Source organism: Rhopalosiphum maidis, chromosome 3, assembly GCF_003676215.2.
Source record: "Rhopalosiphum maidis isolate BTI-1 chromosome 3, ASM367621v3, whole genome shotgun sequence".
Taxonomy (NCBI): Eukaryota; Metazoa; Arthropoda; class Insecta; order Hemiptera; family Aphididae; genus Rhopalosiphum; species Rhopalosiphum maidis.
Genome location: NC_040879.1, coordinates 66855390 through 66879115, shown reverse-complemented (window position 1 = coordinate 66879115; position 23726 = coordinate 66855390). Strand labels below are relative to the sequence as shown.

The 23726-nt window shown below is 30.8% G+C and overlaps 1 protein-coding gene across 1 annotated transcript in view; it reads left to right on the top strand.

The window, feature by feature from the left end:
• Positions 1 to 23726, top strand: part of LOC113555708 — a 347759-nt gene that overhangs the window by 234923 nt on the left and 89110 nt on the right. The window contains exon 5 of the mRNA XM_026960223.2: positions 22895 to 23024. Coding sequence (XP_026816024.1) covers positions 22895 to 23024 — 130 coding nt within the window. The remainder of the gene's footprint in view (positions 1 to 22894; positions 23025 to 23726) is intronic.

Below are 23726 nucleotides of genomic sequence, written 5' to 3'. Positions count from 1 at the left end.
AATCATTCCGTAGTCGTCAATCAGTGTATTTACACAAAAAATACTTTCTTTTTTTTATCGTCGAATCGATGTTTTGCACTAGACGAGGCTTATAATACTATAAAAAGCTTATGAAAATTCGTATGCGGAGCAGGAAAATATTGTTTTGTCATTCAATACGATATATTAATATCGTTCGATAACTTGTACGTAGTATAATATGTCTTATACGAAACGTCCGAGTGCAAATCGTGTTTCTGGCGAATATAATATTTCGATAACGAAGAATAATAATAACAACAAAAAAAACTAACGCCTAACGTCATCGAATAAGACAGAAATTCATGATATTATTATGACGTTATCGTCCACGGACGGCAGGACGAACCTCTTATGTTTCGTATGTTCCCAGCGCATTGTATATGACCATGAATATCCCCGGAAATCGCGCACAGTAGTATTATTATAATATAATAACATTCGTTTTGCGTCGTATCCTATCATGTTATGACAGTTTTAGGTTTCTGGCGGCGCACGTCTAATACGCGTAGTATTGTTATACAGCCGTACGGGCGACTGCGGCAGATAATATCCCGTAACCGTTCGAATGCATTAAGTTGACCCGCGAAACGCAATGCATCACACGTTTCATAACGACGCATATTATTATCATACGAGTATATCCCACCTATTTGCGATTTCGTTCTGACGCACTGTGCGGTTTAACTCGGATTTATCGTTCGCGGTATATACGTATTATATATTATTATGATATTGTTTGAATATTAATCCCGCGAGCTCGTTCGTTGTGGGTCGACGAATCGCTTTATACATATATACATATCACATATACCTCGCCGAGACTGTCTGGGTGGCGGCGGTAACGCCTTTTGTAGAAGTGGTCTCCTACGACTCAGTGACGACTCTATATATATATTACGCACGCCGACGAGTGTGTATACCGACGTAGTGGTACATGTATAATATTATATAGAGAGGCTATCGTGTGAGGTCAAATTATTCACATACCAGTAAACTAGCTAGCAAGTAGTTTTGGTGCTGCGAATCGGAAACCTTTGATATTGCGGATATATATTGGACGACTCGCAGTTTATTTACAATGCACATGATATGTGTGTGTGTGCTTGTTTGTGTGTAATATGACGTATTTGCATATTATATCACGAGGTGGTAGTGCGAGTCCGTCGCGGGCAAATAATACGGTGTATTTTCGAATATTATCGTATCGGATACAAATCATTACATCGCCGGTTGCGTTTTCGAGAACCGTATACCGAAACGTTAGTCTGTAAGTATAAATTATGTTTTGGGTGATACTGATTATTTTAAAGTAATTTTTAGTTCATTTTCTTAATTTTTGAGCATTTTTTACAATTTTTTCATTAAATGAACAAAAATCGTTGCGATTTACAGGAGACTTTTGGCAAACTGCGGATGGTACGAATATTAAATTATACATAGTATCGTCGATAACAATTTTATCATAGCTAGGCTTTTAACTGAAAATAATCGTCGTTATACCCCTATTATTTATCATATTATCCGACCAACGAAGATCATATTTGTTTGAAAATATAAGGCAGCATATCATTATACAGTACAATAACAATTTTGTTCAGGTTAGTAATAATAATTAGAAAGAACAAGTTAAAATATTAACATTTTTATTAAATTACTATAAAAAAAAAAAAAAACTATACTGTAATATTTTTTTTTCGATTTTTAAACTACGGTAAACATAATTTAAATGCATTTTTTGAGTTTTTAAATTATTTTTGTATTTTTTGAGATTTTTCGGGCATTAAACCTACAGCCCTAATTATATAATATACAAATTGAGAAATTAATTCAATCACATCAGTCATCGAGTATTAACTGAACTATACGATTCCCTATCAGTGATATTTTGTGAACTTATGGATTTTAATACTAAAATATTGTTGAATACCTACTTCATAAAAAAAAAAAAAATGTTTAGATTTTTTTTTCTATCGAGTGTTGGCGGGGGAAAGTTTTTATGAACGGTTGAATATAATTGCTGAACTTGATTTATTAAGCTGGTTTGCTTTAAGACATTTATAAAATCGAAGTTTTGTTATTACGAAATCGAGGTACAGTCAATAATTATTATTGTAAATAACCCCTTATATCCGTGCTACCGCAGACATTTTGAAGTGTATAGATATTATTAAAAATTATAGGTAAGTCTTCATAATCATTTATAACATAGTTAAATTATTGTTTTCCCCGATTAATAAAAAAAAATAATTGGACCTACATTTAAGTGTTATAATTACTGCACTATGTTAGTTGTGGAATTATTTTAAAAACATTTATTTTCGGAGTACTGATCATTGACATTTGTATATTTCTAAATGCACCACACATAACGTTCCTATCGGCCTCAGTCTGTTATAAGAATTTTTTTTTGAATTATTGTTTATAGACAACATGACGTACAAAATACATCGTGCGTACATTTTGTACTTAATAATGTAAAAACAAATCGCCATACTCTTAAATGATAATATATTTATTTACAATACGACAAGAGTAAATTATTCTTCAACTTATTTTTGTCGACTGTACATTATATAACAGTAATGGTGTCGTTCGGTCGGTACGGCCAACTGTACGTCCAACAACATCGGATTTAATGACACTTCATTTGACGGCTCTTCTTACACAAATAATGGAGAGTTAAAGATTGGATACCACTAGACATTTTGTCGAAGCCACGCTCAACAATGTATTTTAATGAGTACTTATTCCGTACCTTTTGAATAACAGTCTATAAATATATATATATACGTGTTATTAACTGTAGTCGTATCTTTCAGTTTGTCGGTTAAATTATTTCTCCAAAAAAACACCAAATATTCATGATGGTTATGCTGCGCTGCATTTCACGGGTCAAAAATTATACGCTCCGTGCAATAGTACACAATATTAGGTTATTGGCGTCCCGCGAAATACGGTCGTTTTAAAAAACGAAATGTATCCAAAAAAAAAAAAAAACAAAAAAAATATACTACTAAAATGTGGTTAATTAGATTATATTGACGCGTGTGTGTCGACTGCAAAAAAATTGTGTGAAATATTTTTTCATTATTCTGTACAATATTATACTTTTACGTATTCATTTCCTTTACATTTTTTTACACCATACACGTTTATTTAGGAGAAAAAGTTATTTTGTACGTAAATACCTATAATAAATTGTTGGCGTAGGTAGGTACCCGACATAGAGGACTTAATTTATGTAATAATATGCGGAACGTAAAATAATTAAAAATTATAGGAAATTTTTTCTGTTTAATAAATCACATTATTATTAGATGGTTATTATGTATTAAAATATTTATGTTTATATATATAAAAAAAAAGAGAAAAAAAAACAGGAATACTAACGTACTACTGAAACTTATTAAAATTAAAACAGTATGCAAACTAAACAAATAGTAAAATTAAAAAAAACACGGATAATCAAAATTTATGGTTTTTTATTAGAAATCAAAGTTCAGCTTATTATATCATTACTATTTATTTTAATATGTTCAAATTAAAATTAATATGTAAACTAACTTTTGGTATATTGATTGTTGTTATTTGGTTATGAAAAAATATTTTTATCGATCGAATATTATTTTACCCAGTTCAAAATAATGAATAGGTTTTTCATGCGTTTTTGTACGTAACAGAGGAAAATTATATTACCTAAAAAAAAAGTTAGCGGAGATACCAAATGAATATTTTATTTATGACGGAAAGCTACAATTGTATATTTCAGTTATCTAAATATAAGTTTGTAATACTGAAAATAATAGCTTAGGGGTTTTTTTTTTTTAGGAAGTATTAACTTTGTTACGCGCAGTATTAATACTTGTCAATTTTTTTTTTTTTTTTTATATATTCCGAACCCAATGGTACAATAATATGATTTATTATTTATTAATATTGAAATACACTGCTATATTATAATATGAGCTAAAATATTAATTTAATATTTGATTGAAAATATTAAATGATACGAAAAAATGCGTTCGCAAAGATGTCATCGTCACGTAGTAAATTATACAGTATATAGTTTTTACATTAAAATGCGCTGCGTTCCTTGTACGGTATTATATTGTATCTATAAATAAAAATTGTCGCCGAGGAAGATGGCTATTTCGTGATACCGTCACACAAGACGGAGACGGTTGTTGATTAATTTTCTCCCGACTTATATATATATATATATAAATGTATTACGTATATATATATATATATATAACAGCGTTTTGATTACTCGAGTGTAAAGCAATATTCAGCCGGGCGCTTTAACTCGCCAAAGGCCGTTTAGCGAAAATGTCCACTTACCTAAAGTGGGCACGGTCAAAAGTGTTTCTAAAAGCGTCCCGCAGCATTATGGCGTCGCCGCTCCGTTTTCGAAGGACCGTCAATTAAATCGCTTTGGACAGCTGCTGCCACGGAGCGACGCGACGCGACGACCAGCGCCGATTTCCTACAAACTCATTACGCCAAATCAAACTCGACTTCGCAAAGTCGTTTCCCGGACCGCCGCGGCGGTGCGCGGCAATACCTCATTGCAGCACTCCGCTGTACCGAAACCGAATCGCGCGCGTCCCGAGTTTTTAATCGTTATTGTATTTTTCATTAAGTCTTTTTATTTTTGTTTATTTTTTTTTTTTTTTTTCGTCGTACCAATGACGTTCCCACACTATACGGGCGGCGGCCTATACCGACACGACACGAAAACCACTACGCAGTGCGCGAGTCGGAAGAACATTATAATACGAGCGAAATAATGTACGCAATATCGAATCTATAATGGAAAACGAGTTTTTCCGGGAAAAAAATTCTTAATTACCTCTGCCACGCGCCTATCCGGATCAGAAAATAATTCACGGCGCTCCCAAACGAATTACTAAAAAATATATTAAATCTTAAACGGTAAATAATCGATTTTCCTGTATTAAACTCAAACTCGTCTAAATGAATATTATATGAAGCGATTTTCACGCAGTCGGCGTACGCTCTTCGCCGAGCAGCAGATCGCGACGATAAAATGGCTGACATTGAATTGGGTCCCAAATATTGAATTGAGTCCCGCAAATACTTTTGGGTTATCAGAGTTGAGTCCGACCAATATTGTTCGGTTGTTCGAGTCGAGACCCCTTCAGCCTATTATTGATATATATTGATTTTGATAATAATAAATAATAATAATGTTTTTAAAATAATTAATAACAATTATGTGGAATATAATAATGTTGATAATTAAATAGTGGCTGACAAAAATTGAAATAATACATATTTTAAAAAGTCAAATCTCCGAATTTGCTTATTTATATATTTGTTTGTCTGCTCCCGTAAACATTTTTCTTTTTCTAGTGTTTCTTTACGTGGTCTTTTTGCTTTGCTTCTTAATTTTATATATGTATCAGAATGAAAAAAGGCATTTAATTTTGAGTGAATTTTACTGTATAGGTAGTTATGACATTTTATCTATACGGACCTAATTCAAAGATATTAAGATAATAAACTGGACTCAATTCGATATCACCGGATAAAATGATACGAATAGTTTTCCGTTGTATTTATGTAGTATTTTGAAAAATCAGTTAATATGCTTTGTGCGTGTACGTGTATTAATAATAATATGTGCGTTCGGGGTGCACACAGCAGCACAGCGTGCGGTCTATGTTATGAAAATCTTCATTACTGCGACTCGGTCTCGACGTTTTACCGATTTTTCTTCTTTTTGAATCGGTCCACTAGAGGGGTCGACTGACCGCCGAAGGAGCCACTGAAAGGATCGCAGGGCGATTCGAGTATTGTTCCTGGCTCCGGGGGATTGTTCGGTGACGTTTAGATTGCAGTTTACAACGTCGCCGACCGTGGCCCGGCAACGTCTTTAATTACACGATGTTCCACGCGAAGGGCTTTGGCCACCTTTAATAAACATGTAATTTCGCTCGGGACGTGGATCATTGAACAAAAGATGTGCACGTTTCTCACAACACCCACTACTACAGCGTCCACCCCACTATTACTACGGCGTACGATGTTTTGTGCCAAAGGCTATGATCTTTGCAGGGCGCTATATTAACCGCCTCGGGAAACCCGGACGTAATGCACTTGATGAGACACTCTAAGAGAAGACAAACATACAGTTTTTTGTTTGTTTTGTGTTCCTCGGTTGATGAGTATCGCGTTTTATTGAATATAATCTGTTGTACCAGATGACCATAGTAGTGTCCGAACAGTATAATAACACGCACGACGACGGTTAAGAATAGTTTCACGGTTAAATGTTTAAAGTTTCATTATTCCGTTGCTCTGAAACACGCGTGTATATTCATTTTCGCCGACATTCTACAATTATAGATTATAATATAGTAAATGTTGCTCGTGAATTCATGTAAACTATTTATACCCTTTTAACGTGGCTAACATAATTAAACTGAAATCGAATATGCTCAGCCATACTAAAATACCTTATTTATTTATCATTGCATATTTGTTGTGGTTTATTTTAAATTTTAAAAATACGCGGAATTACAATATTTCATTATTATATAGAACGTTACATCATTGGTTATAAATACTATAAACGATTGTATTATAAAGGTTATATAATACACGGTCATTAATTTTATTCATAGCATAATAAATATACATTGACTATTATTATTGAAAACTCTTTTAAATGTCAATATTTTTTTTTTCGATTCAATGGACATACTATTATGTATGATAATGTACACATATTATAGTTAAATTGCATTATTAAAAAACCATTCTAATAAAAATTAAATAAATTAGAATCCATAAATAGTATAATATTTATAAATTAACAGTTGAAAAATTACATTGCATACCGGAAGCGAGTTTGAAATCTGTTAGTTACAATTTTCGCACCTCCCTTTGTTATTGTTATCAGAGCAATACAAAATAAAATAAAAATAAAAATGGTATTCATATTATTTGTAAAGTATTTTTACACAATTGGTCGTAAAGAAAAAAATATAAAAACATATTTAAAAATAATAACATATCCGCAAATAAAGATTGTGTAATGTGATGTATATATTGGTACTATCCATCAACTATTATTCTTCAAGTGATAAAATAATGTACGTAATTAATTTATTAAATAAATTAATTTTAAAAAATATTAAATCTCTAGCAGATAGTTATAGTTAGAATCAAACCAATATGATTTTGATTTAATTCATTATTTAAAAAAATGTCAAGTCTATTACTCAATGTTATAATATACGCATAATTCAAATGTCGACTTTATTTGGAGTTTATATGGCACGGTGTCAATGGAGATAATGAATGATAATAAATTAATTTAACGATGAACAATATATTATTAAACAAATTATAAAAAAAATATTTCGACAAAAACGAAAATGTTGTTAATTACGCTAACGAAATAGCGTAAATATTACTTATCGGTGTATCGATAAGTTGATAAGTATACCTATACTAAATGGTCTAAATGATTCTTTTAACCATTAAAAGTGACAATAAATTCAGAATTTAAAGACCATTGTTTGATACGTGAATGCCCAAAGATGCATAATCCCTATTTTCTATTATATATTTTTTGTAATCCTTTTATTATACCAAAAGGTTTTGAAAAAATTACATAAATTATATGTATAAAAAAAATACAAAAAAGGTAATATTTAAAAAAAAAAACTTATAAAAAATTAGTATTTACTTTTAAACGATTTTCCTTATATTCTATAAAATATAATCAAAATAATGAAATATAATAATTATTATCGACAAGATATAATCAAACTTCAAACATTGTAATCAACATTCTTAAATTATATTAGGAGAATATATTACACCTTTGTTAAGAGAATAAAAATCGATTGCTTAATTCTGAGTTAGCTAGAAACTGATATTATTGTTCAACGTAAGACAATATTAATATGTTATATGTAGTAAGTTATGTCAAGTTCTATAATATACCCAATGACTATAATTATAAATAGATAATAGCATATTGGTAAAATCTCAAATATTTATTTAGTTTAGTTTAATGTCGTTGTGCGATAATTTTTAAGTAGGAAATAGACCAAACCTCGACGAGACAAAAAAAAATTATTATTATTGATAGTTTCTAGAAATTAAAACAACACAATTACTGAGATATAAACTGCGTATAACAAATATCTGTTGATGCCATTAAGAAAAAAATATTTAAATTACATTTCAGGCCACCAGATTTATTTTACATCAACTTTTCATCTTTTGCGACCCAACGTGAAACTTTTATTCACCTAAAAATTCAAAATAATAATATTTTTTACCAAGTGTTTTTATTATTGCAATTCGTTACGTTTCTTTTATTCGTTTCCCGTACTCTTTTTGCGCTCTTGCACGATTCACTCTTATCTTGTAAAGGGTAGTTTGCTTATTGTTCATTCGACTTCAGAAGTTATAAAACCGTAAATACATAACTTAAATAAGTCTCCTATTTATTTTAAACACAATCTAAAGTTTTCAAACTAATTTTATTGTATTATACACAATTAAAAATATGATATTTTTGTCCAGTATAATATGTACATTATACATTAATCTGTCGTGGCCTTAATCAGCTGAGTACCTGTATATTTTATCAATTTACTCAAATCTCAAATTCGTATATTTTATTCGAGGCATTGTCAATAATGAATTCAAAATATAACGCCAAGAACAAAAAAATAAAAAACAATAGTTAATTTAAAAATCATTATTGTGTTATAGTGATACGATTATATTATATAATCTATTTATTATGTTTATTAAAAATATTTTCATAATAATGGATATTATGGTATTCCTAAGATTGATAAAAATAAATTATAATTTTTATACAGGTTTTTATGTCAGCTATTTGCACAAGCATAAAAATTCAGTTATAATTAATAATATTTATCCGTAGAAAAGAAACAGAAATAACGTTTTTATCATTCTATTTTGGGGTTACTTAGATATTTTAATTTATTGTGTTATAATATCAGCGTAGTGTAACAATAAATTTATAACATGTCTATTATTTTACATAATATTACTGTTTAATTTAGTGTTCAGCGAACTTATCGTAATAAATTAAAATATTTAATTAACGATATGATCAGTTAAATATCACGTTGTGTAGTTATAAGTTTATTTAAATTAGTTCAAAATTATAAAATTACAATATGCAAATATGCAAAAGGTTAATGTAAATTTTACTTCTTTTAACGTAACATTTGATCATAAAGTCATATAGTTTTCAATAATAAGTTTCATACAACTTATTTGTATTCAATATACCCCAATACATTTAAAGTTTGTTTCGATGCAAATTAAAAATTAAAATTATTTATTTATAATTAATTTCAATAAACTCTTGAACGACAGTTCGACAATAATTATGACTATTGAATAGAAAGAACATTATAATTTACAGTACACTCATATTATAAATTACTTACAAAGGTAATATCCCCACTTCTTAACTTTTTAAATTAAATAATAATTGTATTATTATTTATTTGATTTTATTGTGTATGCACTATGTAATTTATCATTTTGTTAGTTTATTTATGAATAATAATAATAATCATCATCATCATCATCAAATAGTAATAGAATCGTAATATTAAGTGACAATTTAAGATTTTCGAACTAAGCCGAAATAAAAAATAATTATTCAAAAGCTTAATTGTCGATAAGCAGTGGACGTAAACATAATTAAAATATAAAAACAATGCTTCTTAGACTGTTATAGAGGTATTATTCGTTTAAAAGAATAGTTTAAAAAGAGATTTCGCAGAAATGATCCGTTGTCCTAATGCGAGACAAATAATCCACATCCAGAGGCACGGCCAAGAAACAACTGTTTCGGTGCCAGCTAACGATTCCGTTATGAGTACAGTTTAATAACAAAAATGTTAATTTTGGCTTGAAATCGATACTCGCGATGTAACGTTTTCTACAGCGCGCATAGTAGCTAGGAGAAAACGCAAAACGCAAAACGCAAAACGACAAACTATATGTGTGACCGTACAATACTTATATAATAATATCATCGGTATCAATTCCTATCTATCTATTGTAATGACGATAATTTGCACCAATAGAAAACGACGTCGGTACATGGTGGCTGGCTTTTCTTTGTGTGTAGCGTTCAACTCGTCCCATCAAATTGAATTAGCGCCGAGCAGTGAGAGAATGAATATATGTATACGGTATTCCGAAACTCACTAGTACGAGATCTAATAACGCAGTGTATATAACGATCTGCGTCTGACATATCGTGTTTGACAAATTTATATAATATATATTTAAGTGCATATATAATAATATGAGCAGTTCAATTTAGAACCACGTTGTGCCATTATTCGTAAACGGTATATCAACCATCAAACTTACGACAGTACCAGCACGTTAAATTGTAATAATAATAATAATAATAATAATAATAATAATAATAGTGATAATAAAAAATGTTAGCGCGACCATTAATTTCCCAAGGGGGGTCTTGAATACCTATTTCTCTTTTCTACCTATTCTCGTGTACGAGTCGTACAGTACGACGCTTCTCTCTCTTTCTCTCAACCTACGACACTCATATACACAATAATTAGTATAAGACCAAACATCGTGTGCACACTCACACACACACACGCGCATTAGTAAAAATATACACAGAGAAAAACGACGTGTATAATCAAACACAAGTAAAAGGACAGAGAGAAAAATTTCTTAAACGCGATAAATACTGGCAAGAAACACAATAGTCCATTTCCCCCTAATCAATATATTATACCTTTTGTCGCCATTCAATAGTATTATATTATATTTAAAACGTATGGTCGTCTAAGAATTTTTAAATGATCCGCTTATACTAAAGAAATATGTATTATTATATTTTAAATTATATTTTTACTCTAATATGTAAATTTTATCAATATAACATAATATATATTTTACAACACTATAAAATACCGTGTTGTAAAATATTATTTTTATAACTTTATATAGTATTATATCATGTCATATCGAATAAAATCAAACACTCACTATGAATAATTAAATTTCGAGGTGGTTTAGAACCTAGGAACAGCCCTTTATACTATGGTTTATACGACCGACTCACAAATAACGTCACGTCAAATTGTATTAAGACCAAAATATCCCAGAACAGTTGTTTTTACGACTTTGATTATTATAATATTATTTTTCGAAAAAGTCACGCAACAGTACGATCATATAACATCGCTACATTCAATTTTCTAATGCACAATGTGTGTACTCGTGAGTCGCCGATATTACAGTATAATACCTATAATATTATTAATACATTTTGTCAGTTTGTTTTCGTCCAAATTTGGTCTTTTAGTTGTACTCACTGAAACGTAGATTATCACATTTGCTAATAATATCACTGTCTATTATCGCATAAAATTGTACTTCACATGATATGCTCTCAATACTCGTACTTTGCAAAAATATCAGTGAACGTTGACGTTTTAAGTAAATCTTATAGTTATCATTTACATGAATTATTAGTTTTAAAATATTTAAATTTCAGAATAATAAGTCATTTTAGCTGAGCGAAATATTGTGTAAATTAACATTTACTTTGAACAGCTTAATTATTAAAACTATGTCGACACTACAATCTTTCGAACACATTATAACTATAGAGTTATTGGTGCATACTGCATAATATTTGCATTATTATTACATTATTAATTATTGTATTATAATAGATACCTATAATAATTTATACTTATAAGATATTATATTTTTTAATTTTAAATACATTGCTGAAATAAAACAAAAAAAAGTCACAGTATTTTTTTTCAAAATGTAGGACGCATAATATTATAATGTACCTATATAAGCTTTATATTTAAATTATAAAACGTCTATGACTGTTAGTGTACTTCTCCCGTATACATTTATTTCGATATTACTAACGATAAGTGAATTAATTTAACTGATATTTTGAATAACTCATCAACAGCAGTTTTTTTAGAATACAAGCATTTTTTTTTTTTCAAACGGTTTTGGAATAATTATAATACTTCGCCCGTCAGTTGATTTCTTGCTAAAATTGCTATTGAACCGGTAAACCGCGTAAGTATATAAATACACCTGTTTGACGATAATAACAGAAGGTAATAATCGGGTTTTCTGGGAGGAAACAATAAAGCTCCCCTAAAGACGTCCTAAATTATTTCGAACTATAATGTAATATAGTGGCTTTGAGCCCCAAATCCTCGGAGGAACGCCCCGAAATTAAAGCCCGTACCCATATACTCTACAATAATGTGCGTATTGCTTATTCAACACGAATATGAATATTTAGAATTACGTCATGTCAAATATCGTATTTCAATTTATTCACAGCGGAAAGAGTTTGTATTCGTTGCTTTTGGTTGTTCGCACCGTAAATAATCACAGGTCGTGACGTGCGAGATCGACGATGTTTCGTGGGGCTACGCGGGGAGGGGGGGGGAAACAAAATCGCCCGTCGAAACGACGTGTCGAAATGGAGAGCGGTCGCGTTATCTTTGCGCCGCAAGGATTTACCTACACACCTACCCATACGATATATCGACAATCGTAAAATAATAGCATTTAAAGTAGCCGGCTGTCCGTATAGATTTATTGTTCGCGCCGTCAAAGCAGAGTTCCCCGTATCCCCAAGACGTATAAACATAACATAATATATTCAAATAGTTATTATAATATTATATAATATAAACGTATTACCTATTTACCTATATATAATAATAAAGGGATCAGTACATTTTATCGACATTCAATTGCCCGATACTACACTTTCCCGGCAATATCAAATAAAATTATGAATAAATTTGTGTCAAAAATTATTCAAAATTTCAACAAAATATTATGTTATACTATGTGATTTGAAAATTGATCTTACATTAAAAATTATACAACTTATAATAACACATTTCTATGACATAATATCAAGTTGTGCTGTAAATAAATATGGTAACACGTCAAAATATCCCGGTAAAAATATCTCGCGTAAATATTAATTCAAAATTTAAACCTTTTAATGAAAGTTAATATGTTTGAAAATAAAATCTAAAAATTCTTAAAATATGCAAAAAAACTATTAACTTTCATTCTTATTTTTTATTAATTATTTTAGTTTAAATTAATAATATTACAAATTGGTATGCTTGCGTGAGTTTATGACCTATGGGGCTTGACTAGTCTTGATCTTGGTCGTATGCAAGATCTATAAAAAATATATACTTAGAATAGAATATGTTAAAATTATATATTTTATACCTTTAAAGTAGTTATTGCAATGTACAATCGACGTTTTTGTCATCCGTTATGTACGAGTCGATATCAGTAAATTAATTTAATCTCGATTTCAAGAGTGCACTAGTCGATAATACACGTTAAATTCCCGATTAAAAATAGAATAGTTAAAAAAAAGCATTTATACAAAAAAATCGTTAAAACATGTGTTTATATGAAATATGCAAAATAAGATAATATGGTATTAGACCTATAAATAAGTCAAAACATATTTTAGCTGAATCCATTTTATTATACGGTGTGGCAAAAAAAAAAAAACATGCAAATGCATTAAATTCACAGCTTTGGCTCATCAACCTTCGTAGCGTTGTTATTATACGCCAATAAAACGATATCACAACGACGCGTGTTGCGGTGGCGACGTGAAATGCGCTGATTGATTATCGGTCCGGTGTCTTCAAATCGGAAACGCAACACTATAACATACTCGACGACCCTCGGGTTTCGCGGGATATCACCGCGTCGGTCGCCATCATTTCCGCGAATATTCGGTGGAAAATGCTGAACCGCCATGCCACCGGTGTTCATACATAGGAATGACGTGTTTCGGTTCCGGCGACCCTATTTGTACCGCGTCCTAATGGCAATTTTTTTTTTTTTTTCAATTACGTCGTCCGTCCGATTTCAAAGTCTGAGCACGTCATTTTCTTACATCAAAGCAGCGTCAGCGGTGGCGATAAATCGTCAAATTAATTCTATTTGAAATATCCGAGCGTATTCTACGCGCGCTGCGCACAAAATACGATTCGATTAAAAACGTTCATAATACGAGTTGAAAATGCGTGTTTTAATTTCTATTACCATTTTATTATATTCCTTTGTGGGTGTATGATTAAAATATTCTATAACCATTTTCCGTCTTATTATTATTATTTCTATCGTCGTCATCGCCGTATTCATAGCGTTTCACCCATTTAGCCGTTCGCGTTTTCTATACAATAGTATTAAAATATGATGTTAGTGCTCGAAAATTGAGAAAAATTAAGTATAGGAGCTCAATCCGACGATTTAAAAACCGCGTTCCAGGTGTACAGTTACTTAATACGGACCCGGGAGGGGATTCGTCCCCTCACACCACCCTCGACAACCTTAATTATATTTTAAATACCACAGATATTTTAATTCTATATTTATACTAGTTTACAGGATATATGTGTACAATAAATTATAGGCAAAGAACAGTATGATATAACAATCAATTAATAAGAAACTTACAAAAAAAATAGAAGTTATAATAATAATAAATTAATAAACTATTAACAAAAGTAATTTTGATACTAAAAAGTAAAAATTGTAAAATTCGTTATAATATTATAAATTGAAATCCACATTTAAATAAAAATTAGTTTGGACATAAGCCGTCCCCCCTCCCTGTGAAAAAATAAAGTAGGGGTATGAAAAAATAATAAATAAATAGTAGGGGAGCTCCGTCCCCATGCGCACCCCCATCAATTCGTGCACTGAAAGTATACAATAATATGAATACAACTGTAATATCAGCTCTTGTCTATGTTTAAATATCTATGTGTAAAGTTAATTTTGAAATAATTATTTATTATTGATTATGATTTACCATCTTAATAATTTCACGCACTCGCATATTATTGTTTTTTTTTTATATATAGTTGACTATATGATGGTGTCGTATCACTACCGGTTGTGTTATTGTTTCTTGCGAGATATATATATATTTATATTGTTTAGTCGTTATAGCGTTCAACAATACCAACAAATGATGTAGCATCATATCGAATCGGTAGATTTAGGTCTAAACAGAAAATACTTTGGGCCCCTAAGATTTTGTCCACTATTCAGCGGATTCAGTTTGTAGGATGTTTTTTGTTTGATTGATTTCGAAAAAAAAGCCCGATATTTGGAGGTGTACGTTAGGGTAGGTTTTTCTGTTTAACTATATATATATATATGTAATCACATGAGACGACATTGTTTTCGACTAGGTACGTCGTATACCATTGAAATAATACGTACTATAATATTGACATGCTCGTGTTTCTAAGTAATAAACGTCTGATTGTCGTACGCGGAGACATTGAAATCTCTAGGGTTAGAAAGAAATCAGTTGAATGAAAACTGTTTCTTCTCTTCGGACCACCACGAACAACCACTACCGGCTATACCACACGCCGGATATGAACGCAATATACATATACTTACTTACTGTACTATAGACTATGTACTATAATCACATATACCTATATATATATATATAGTTTCTATTGTCATCGGATTGGTTTCGATACGACGCGCGTGATCCCGCATATTATCCGTATACACGTCGCCCGTGTCGTGTATACTAAAAAGAGCGTTATTGCGAACGTTCGGGTTGAATTGTAAATAATATGTCAATATTCTCGGATCCCGCAGCGAAGACCTAACACGATTTTACCGTTCGGTAAGGCGCGGTCGCGTTCCCTAAGTAGATTGTTCGGTTATTCGGTTACCGACCTCATACATATTATAATCTAAATATATGTATATGTATCTATCAATATGTGTGTGTGTGTGTTTGAAAATCGCATACGAAAATACTCTACCGCTAAACAAACTTATCCGCTTTTAATGTGACGTTTTATCGTATAGTACGTCTACTACTACTGCTGCTAAGCCAGTTCGATATATTCAAAAAATAAGTGACTGAAATCCAGGCACACGAGCCATCGTTTAACACAGAGACGTAATTTTTAATAAATCTCGTATACGTGTGTCATAATATTATATATCTAAATATTCTCAAAGTGTTGGCTGCAGCCCACTGGTGGGTTGTGAACATTTTTTTGAATTATTATGTCAACGCTGTTATCAACCATAACAGAAAATAAGCACACATTTCGCATACACCTCATTATTATAAGTACATTATAAGTATTTATAAGTACAAAATAAATTGACAAAAAATACTAAAAATATATTTAAAATTTATACATATTTATATGATAAAAATTTTGTTTTTTATAACTACGTTTTGAAAAAAGAAACCATGTGGAACGCGAAAGATTTTTTAGGGTAAATTTGGGCCGCGGTACTAAAAAGATTGAGAACCACTGTATATCATATATTATTATTGGTGATGACTCGGCGTATCGTTATTTTACCTATTATTATACACTTGTAATGCTCCCAAATGCTTCTAAATTATAATTATTTTGATCAGAGCACTGCGTTTAGGATCGACCTGACAAACTCGCCATTGAAATGTTATTATGTTTGTTTAATTACTGTTACGCGGTATTTCCGTAATGCCATTTTTCACTTTATTCGGACAACGCCATTGGATTTAAAATATTTACTACGTACTAAATATTAGGCGTTGGGGTGAACGAGAGTGGATATCCGAACATAGGAACCTAGAACATCGTATATACAGTATGTACGCAATAACCCCCCGGATAAAAGTTCATTCGTTATAATAAATTATTATTAAGCATATCAGAACTACACGGATGGTACAAAATTACAACGCCCTCGCGCCCCTACATACGGGGGTGTTAAATTTGTCATTGGTTTTGTGTATAATCGTACGGGCGGGTTCTAACGGGATAAACACAAAAACTAATTTTAAATGTTTATAACATGTTTTTTTATTATTTGCATGGGATTTGTAACTTTCTTATCCTCTACAACTGGTATAACAGTGAACAGAATAACAATAACTGCAGTTAGTAAAGTATTATTAAGGAGCTGTTAAACACACGATCGAATAGTTATTTTTCGCGTGTATCGTGAGTCTTGCGCGTTTTTGTAGTACACTGTACACTATACAGTACATAAACGATATATTAAGAAGTACGTTAGAGAGAAATATTATCATTGCAAACGGTAAGCAGATCAATACGACTTGAATAATACGTTTTGGAAAAACTATATTTTAAAATAAGTCGACAATAATAAACATTATTAACAATATATTCTAAAATAACGAGCGCACGATCAGACGGAGACGATATCGGAGCATCTCAATAATACAGACGTTTTATCGCATATATTATATTAAATCGAGAATAGCCGAGATCTATAGCCGATTTATTCGTGTAAATTTAGAAGACGTTTAAGATTATTGAGAGCTATTGGACCAGTGTGGTATGGCTGACGCACCTACGTATATTATAATTAAGGTCGGGTTAATTAAGTATATTGGCTGTGCAACCGTCGTATTTTTCTTACCCTCCGACGACGGTGACGGTTTTTCGAGACATCTCCATCGCCGCGTAGGTACAATATACAATAATATCATGTACGCGGTGTACGTACACGTGTACGCAATATATTATAATAGTTCAGTAAGTCGAGAACTCGTGTTTCTCTAATGAAGGTCGGGCTGACGTAATAAATAAATAATGACAACGGGCGCGGGAAACGGCGGGTGGGATTCCCCTACGCAATTTAGGCTGTAGGAAAAAAATTACGTGTCGTGACGCTTTACGGTCGTTTTGTTGCGTTTAAATTTAGTGCGAACGAAATCGACAAAGTTACTCTCCGGCATATTTGTCATGCAATGCACTCGTTCGAAGTCCTTTATTTTTCACTTTTTTTTTCACGGTGACATTTCGTGGACAGCACCATTTGTTTTTCGTGCTCCCCCCCCCGCGCCGCCGCAGACTGTACCACGCGTGCTAACTCGTGACCCGCGAGAGGGCCACACGGACCAGAAGCTCGGAGGGTAAATTATGCGTCCTGCAGGAAAAGTTCCCCGTAACCTGCAAAAACGTACTTAAATTTGAAAACCTTGGGAAAAAATAAAAATAGTCTACATTATTTTACGTCCTCAAAAGTAGTTTATGATGACTCTTCCCCGAACTCTCGCGTTGTTCTTAAAACTTACCGCATTTACCGCCGTCACTTGTCGCCGCCGTCCGTATAATAATACCTAACGATATTATCAATTTCATCCCATATTCCCGTTTCGAACAAACGAAATAATTTATGAACGTTTTAAACTTAAGAACACCGCCGTGGTTCGACTAAAAGTAATATCAATTTTGAAAAGTGTAATGTATTGATCGAGAATCCTTCGGGTGAAAAAATAAAGAGAAAAACTTGTGGCCCCGACCAATGTTATAAATTTTAATTTGTGAACTACCAGTGTTGTTCGATTATCGTTTTTTTTTTTTTGTGTGTGCATAGTACTGCTATTAAATGTTCCGCAGAAAAACATAAATAATAAGTTTATTTTTGATATCAATATAAAAAATACAAAAACAAAAACAACGGGATAAAAAAATACTCTAAATTCAATAACAACGTGTCAGGAGTCAGGACTCCTCGCACATAATATCATATTATTTAATTGTAATAATACCACCATCAACGCATAATTTGCAATACACTGTTTCGGCACGTACACACATTTCATGGTTGTTTCAGATATTTTATTTCTGCACGGTAGATCGTCGAACGGTTTATATATATTATACAGAGTGATTCTTTTATCATGAACCACTCATTATTTCAAAAAGTATTCATGTTTTTGGAAACACTTTTTTACATAGTTTCAAGTTGTTAAAAAAACAAAGTTTTTATTAAAAAATTATATTTTTAAATATTTTTATCCTTATATATTTTTAAGGTTTTTACTTTTTTGAATGAAAACGTAGAGTTATGATGCGTGGAGTGGAGTGGGTCAATGGTACGGGGTTACCTCGACAAATATATGTCCATTACTCCGCTTGTCTAAACTTTAAATACGTATAACTCATAAACTACTCGCCCTAAATTCGATTTTTATGTATCAAAATACTCAGAAAATTATTCTTCTTTGGAATATGAAATTAAAACTATGTTGTCATTCAAAAAAGTAAAAAACTTAAAAAAATTATTATGATAAAAATATAATTTTTTAATAAAAATGTTATTTTTTAACAACTTGAAACTATGTAAAAAATATTTTAAAAAAATGAATACTTTTTGAAATAATGAATGGTTCATGATAAAATAATCACCCTGTATACTCAGTGTTTTGGTGCGGTTCGATTCGACGTGTGTACGGTACACTCAGAGTAAACACGGGCAAATACAAATAACAAACTTTGAACATATATAATGTTATGCTCCATTTATAAATATCTTTTATGAATGGATATTATTCGCTAACTTTTTTTTTTATTTATTTTTAACACAATCGGCGGAGTCGGACTATTATAAAATACGTCTACCTATACAAACACTACGGCGAGCCGACGCGTTTTTCCCGCCTTCCTGAGGGAAAACCAAAAGCGCGACACAATATACGTACAATGTATACATAATATTATTTATACGTGTGTTTTGTACGTCATGTTATTTTCATAAAATTAGTGAATTTCGTAATCACGCGTGCGTGCGACGACAAACATCGATCGGAATAAAAATCTGGTCGAAAAACGCGCTGTTTAATATGTACGGCCCGTGCAGCTGTACCGTGTGCGTGCATCGCAATATTTTTTATGTTATATGCAAGTGTACAATTAACATAAATAATGCATGAGCTATATTATACGAGTATGTGGTGATTTTGATCTATCGCATGCGCTGCCTCGTTTGGATTTGTGTCCATTGGGGTATTCAAATGATTTAATAACCCGGTGGATGCTATGAAATCCATACAATTCTACACGCATATTATGAGGTATTCATTAGCGGATTCAGGCATAATACGATAAAAAATGTGTAGGACCTATCCTAACCTAACTTAGAGAATACCTGGACTCGAAATGTTCTTAAAAGTTATACGCCAAAAAAAATAAATACACTAGTTTAAAAATACTAGTAAATTTAAACTTGAAACAAATTCCGGAAAAAAAGGCTAAACAAAAAATTCTTACTAGAATTAAACTTAAATAGTTATCAAAATAATATTATTTAATAATATATTTTATGTATAGCAAAAATATATATTTATTTTTTCAAATTTATAACATAAATAAATTATATAGCTCTTAGGTAGGTATTATATATACATATAATATAAAACTAATAACAGCCGAAAATAAAAAATATAAATTTCCATTAAGGATACTTCTATAATAAATTTCGTATTACGAAAAATAATAATCAAAACTACCACTTTTTAACTCCCGAAAACTCGCTTTTTATAATGGTTCAAAATTGATAAAATTATAAATAATCATCAAAATTTGTAGTTATTTTTAAAATTTTAATTGTTAAGTTTCAAAATTCAAAGTAAAATATTTACATTTAATTTTTTTTTTACATTTAAAGTTCAATTCAATTATTGACGAAATTTGAGATGATGCTAGTTATTTACTTATTTAATTCAAAAACAATATACGTGACTTTATTTTTGCTCAAAATATTCATTTATATTTTATATATAATTGTGTATAATTGAATTTAAAAATAAACTCATTTATTACATAGGACTACTTTTTAGTCTTTAACGATGTATGTACACTTGATATATGGATATACCAGAATGGTTACCTACTGGTCAATAACACACTTTTTTTAATTATTTATTATTACCGTTAAATGGTGAATTTTAAGTGCACATAATTTTATGAAATAATATTGGTATCGCTTTGCAGATAGATTATATATTATATTCTATACTAACATAGAATCTATTTACTTGTATTATTCATAATAATATAATATTAACTATGAAATCGTTTTGATATTTTTTTTGTTATTTTTTTGCGCATTCCACTTTAATTTAAATCAAGTATTATAATATATTGTATAAGATATAAGTAGAAGTATTAAAATATTTTTTTATAAATTTAAATTATAAAAATACAACTAGAAAGATATCTAAGATGGTATCTAAGGTATATTTTCCTCGAATGCCCGCCCCCTCGTATCCACTCCCGGAGGGTAATATTAATGTAAAACGTGGCATGACCATCGTGTTGCAAAACATTATCGAAGTCAGTTTTTTCACGTAATATCTCAACGGTTTTAGCGGTGGGTGGGGGGAGGGGATAAAAATTACGTAGCTGCCAAAAGTGTAAAGTACTGCAGTACCCACCACACTGCCCTCCGCGCTTCTGCGGACCACTATAGGTTTCCATTATATTCGCATATCGTATTGCGAGCACGCTGGTGGTAGATACAGCTGCAACGGGCGGTATACATGCGGTGCGTTGTGGCTGGTTGCCAAAAAAACGCGTTTACCACGGCGAAGAGTATCGTCTTTGAACGGGGAAAAAAAAGAATGAAGACAACATTTTAGAGTGAGTGAAAGAGATAAAAATACGGAACGGTGCGGAGTGATAACGGTATATATATATAAGAGAGAGAGACGCAAACGCATTCATTTATATACAAATATAATATATATATATATATACATACACACTTAGACGCACGCACATGTACGTAATATGAAACAACATGACTCCGAAGTCGTTAGCCCTTTATTTTTATAGTGAGACACCAGCCGACCCTTAACGCCAACCCCTTCACCCTCTTCAATGCTGTCCACCACTGGGGCATCGGTCCTCCCAGAGCTAATTTTCCAAAAAAAAAAAAAAAAAAAACAGTTAATAACCAAGGACGTAAACACGACCGTTCCCAGTGACGTTATTATTTTAATGAAAAATCTAATAGGCGGAATATCATGAGCCTTAACGAAAAAAATAACTACGACAATGAATACTTGACCGCAAAATGTGTATAATATACAGAGTGATGCACCGTTATTTCCCATTCAAATATATGTATTTATTCAAATTGTTTTTTAAATTTTTTAAGTGTACATATTTTCATACGATTTTTAAATTTTCTTAAATTTGTTATTATATTATAATCTAAATCTAAATTAAAAATTATTCCTTGTTATCGAGTAATAAGTTATAAAATTAATGCACCTTCGAATAATAGTTCTACATTAAATATAATACAATCCAGTATATAACTTATTAAATTTAGACAATTTTATCAAAGAAAAAATAATATAAATTACCATAATTGTCAAACTATTAAAGCTAGTATATCGTTAACTATTATCCTTAGTAGGTCCATAAAGTTTAATAACGCATACACTACTTATATAAATTTAGATTTAAATACTTACATAAATTTAAAAAAAAATACTTATCTGCTTAACAATAATGTTCAGTAATAAAAGATTGTTCTCATTTATAAAAAATAAGATTGTATTCCATAAGAAACTCCTTAAATAATAATAAAATGTAAGTCTAAATTTTAATAAAAGCATTATAAAAGTATGAAAGGAGGGTGATCATGCTTGGTGAATCGTCAAATCACCCTGTATACATACACACACACACACACACACACTTTTGAGGGTAGAAGGCTTAACCGTTGAGCTGCCTCTGTGTGCCGATTACGTTTCTCATGTACGGCTTAAGCTGGTTTTGAGTATTAACCGTACGGTTATTTTTTTTGTTTTTAAGTTTGCAATTATTATTCATTCCTCGTTCACGTGATTAGGATATTTTTGTTTATTTATTTTTTTACATGTCTTCCAAACATGTAATATTTTGCTAAATGTATATTATTCACCAGAGCAACTAAGTAATTTTTTTCGTGTTTTTTTCAGCCCCGGAGAAGAAGTTTGATGTATATCAGAAAAGAGTCAATAACGATACTATACGAGTAACTTGCATGGTCTCTGGTGTTTACCCAGTACCTAGACTTACCCTCTACAACAACTCGGTCACAGACAAACAGTGAGTAGTTTTAAATTTTAAATTCTTATTTAAAATGTATAAACTTTGGTATTGGTATTGGTAAAAAAGGTATTCATTTTTAAATTTATAATTGTATGTTTGTTTAAAATATTAAATTATGTATGTACCTACTACAAAAATTCTAATTAAATTTATAAATAGTTCTAGTATTCATACTAAAACCAAAATCCAGAACCATAATAATTTTAATAACGCGTTTTAAAAATATTCATAAAAACAACTTTTAATTTATTTCTTCGAAGAAAACAAACTAAAATTTTCCATGGCATTTCACAAATTGAATAATTTAAAATTGTAAGATCAATACCATCCAATCATACATTAAGCTCGCATCGAATATATCAAAATATAATCGATTTTGTTTTTTTTTCCAAAAAATATTATTGCCAATGACAAAATTATCCAAAATCTAATAATGTATAAATCGACGAAATACCAATCAGTGTACTGTAAACCAATCAAAACAAATAATTTAATTAATTTATCATCAATACTACACCAAACTTGTGTTTAAACACAGTATTAAACAATATAATATATCATGTGACAAAAATTTAACACACTTTACTCACTTAGTTAATAAATCCTTTATTTTCTTATCAGAAAAAAAATATTGACCAATATACAATACCTCCCATGTACTATTAAATATATTTTGAAGAATTCCCAATGAGTAATTTT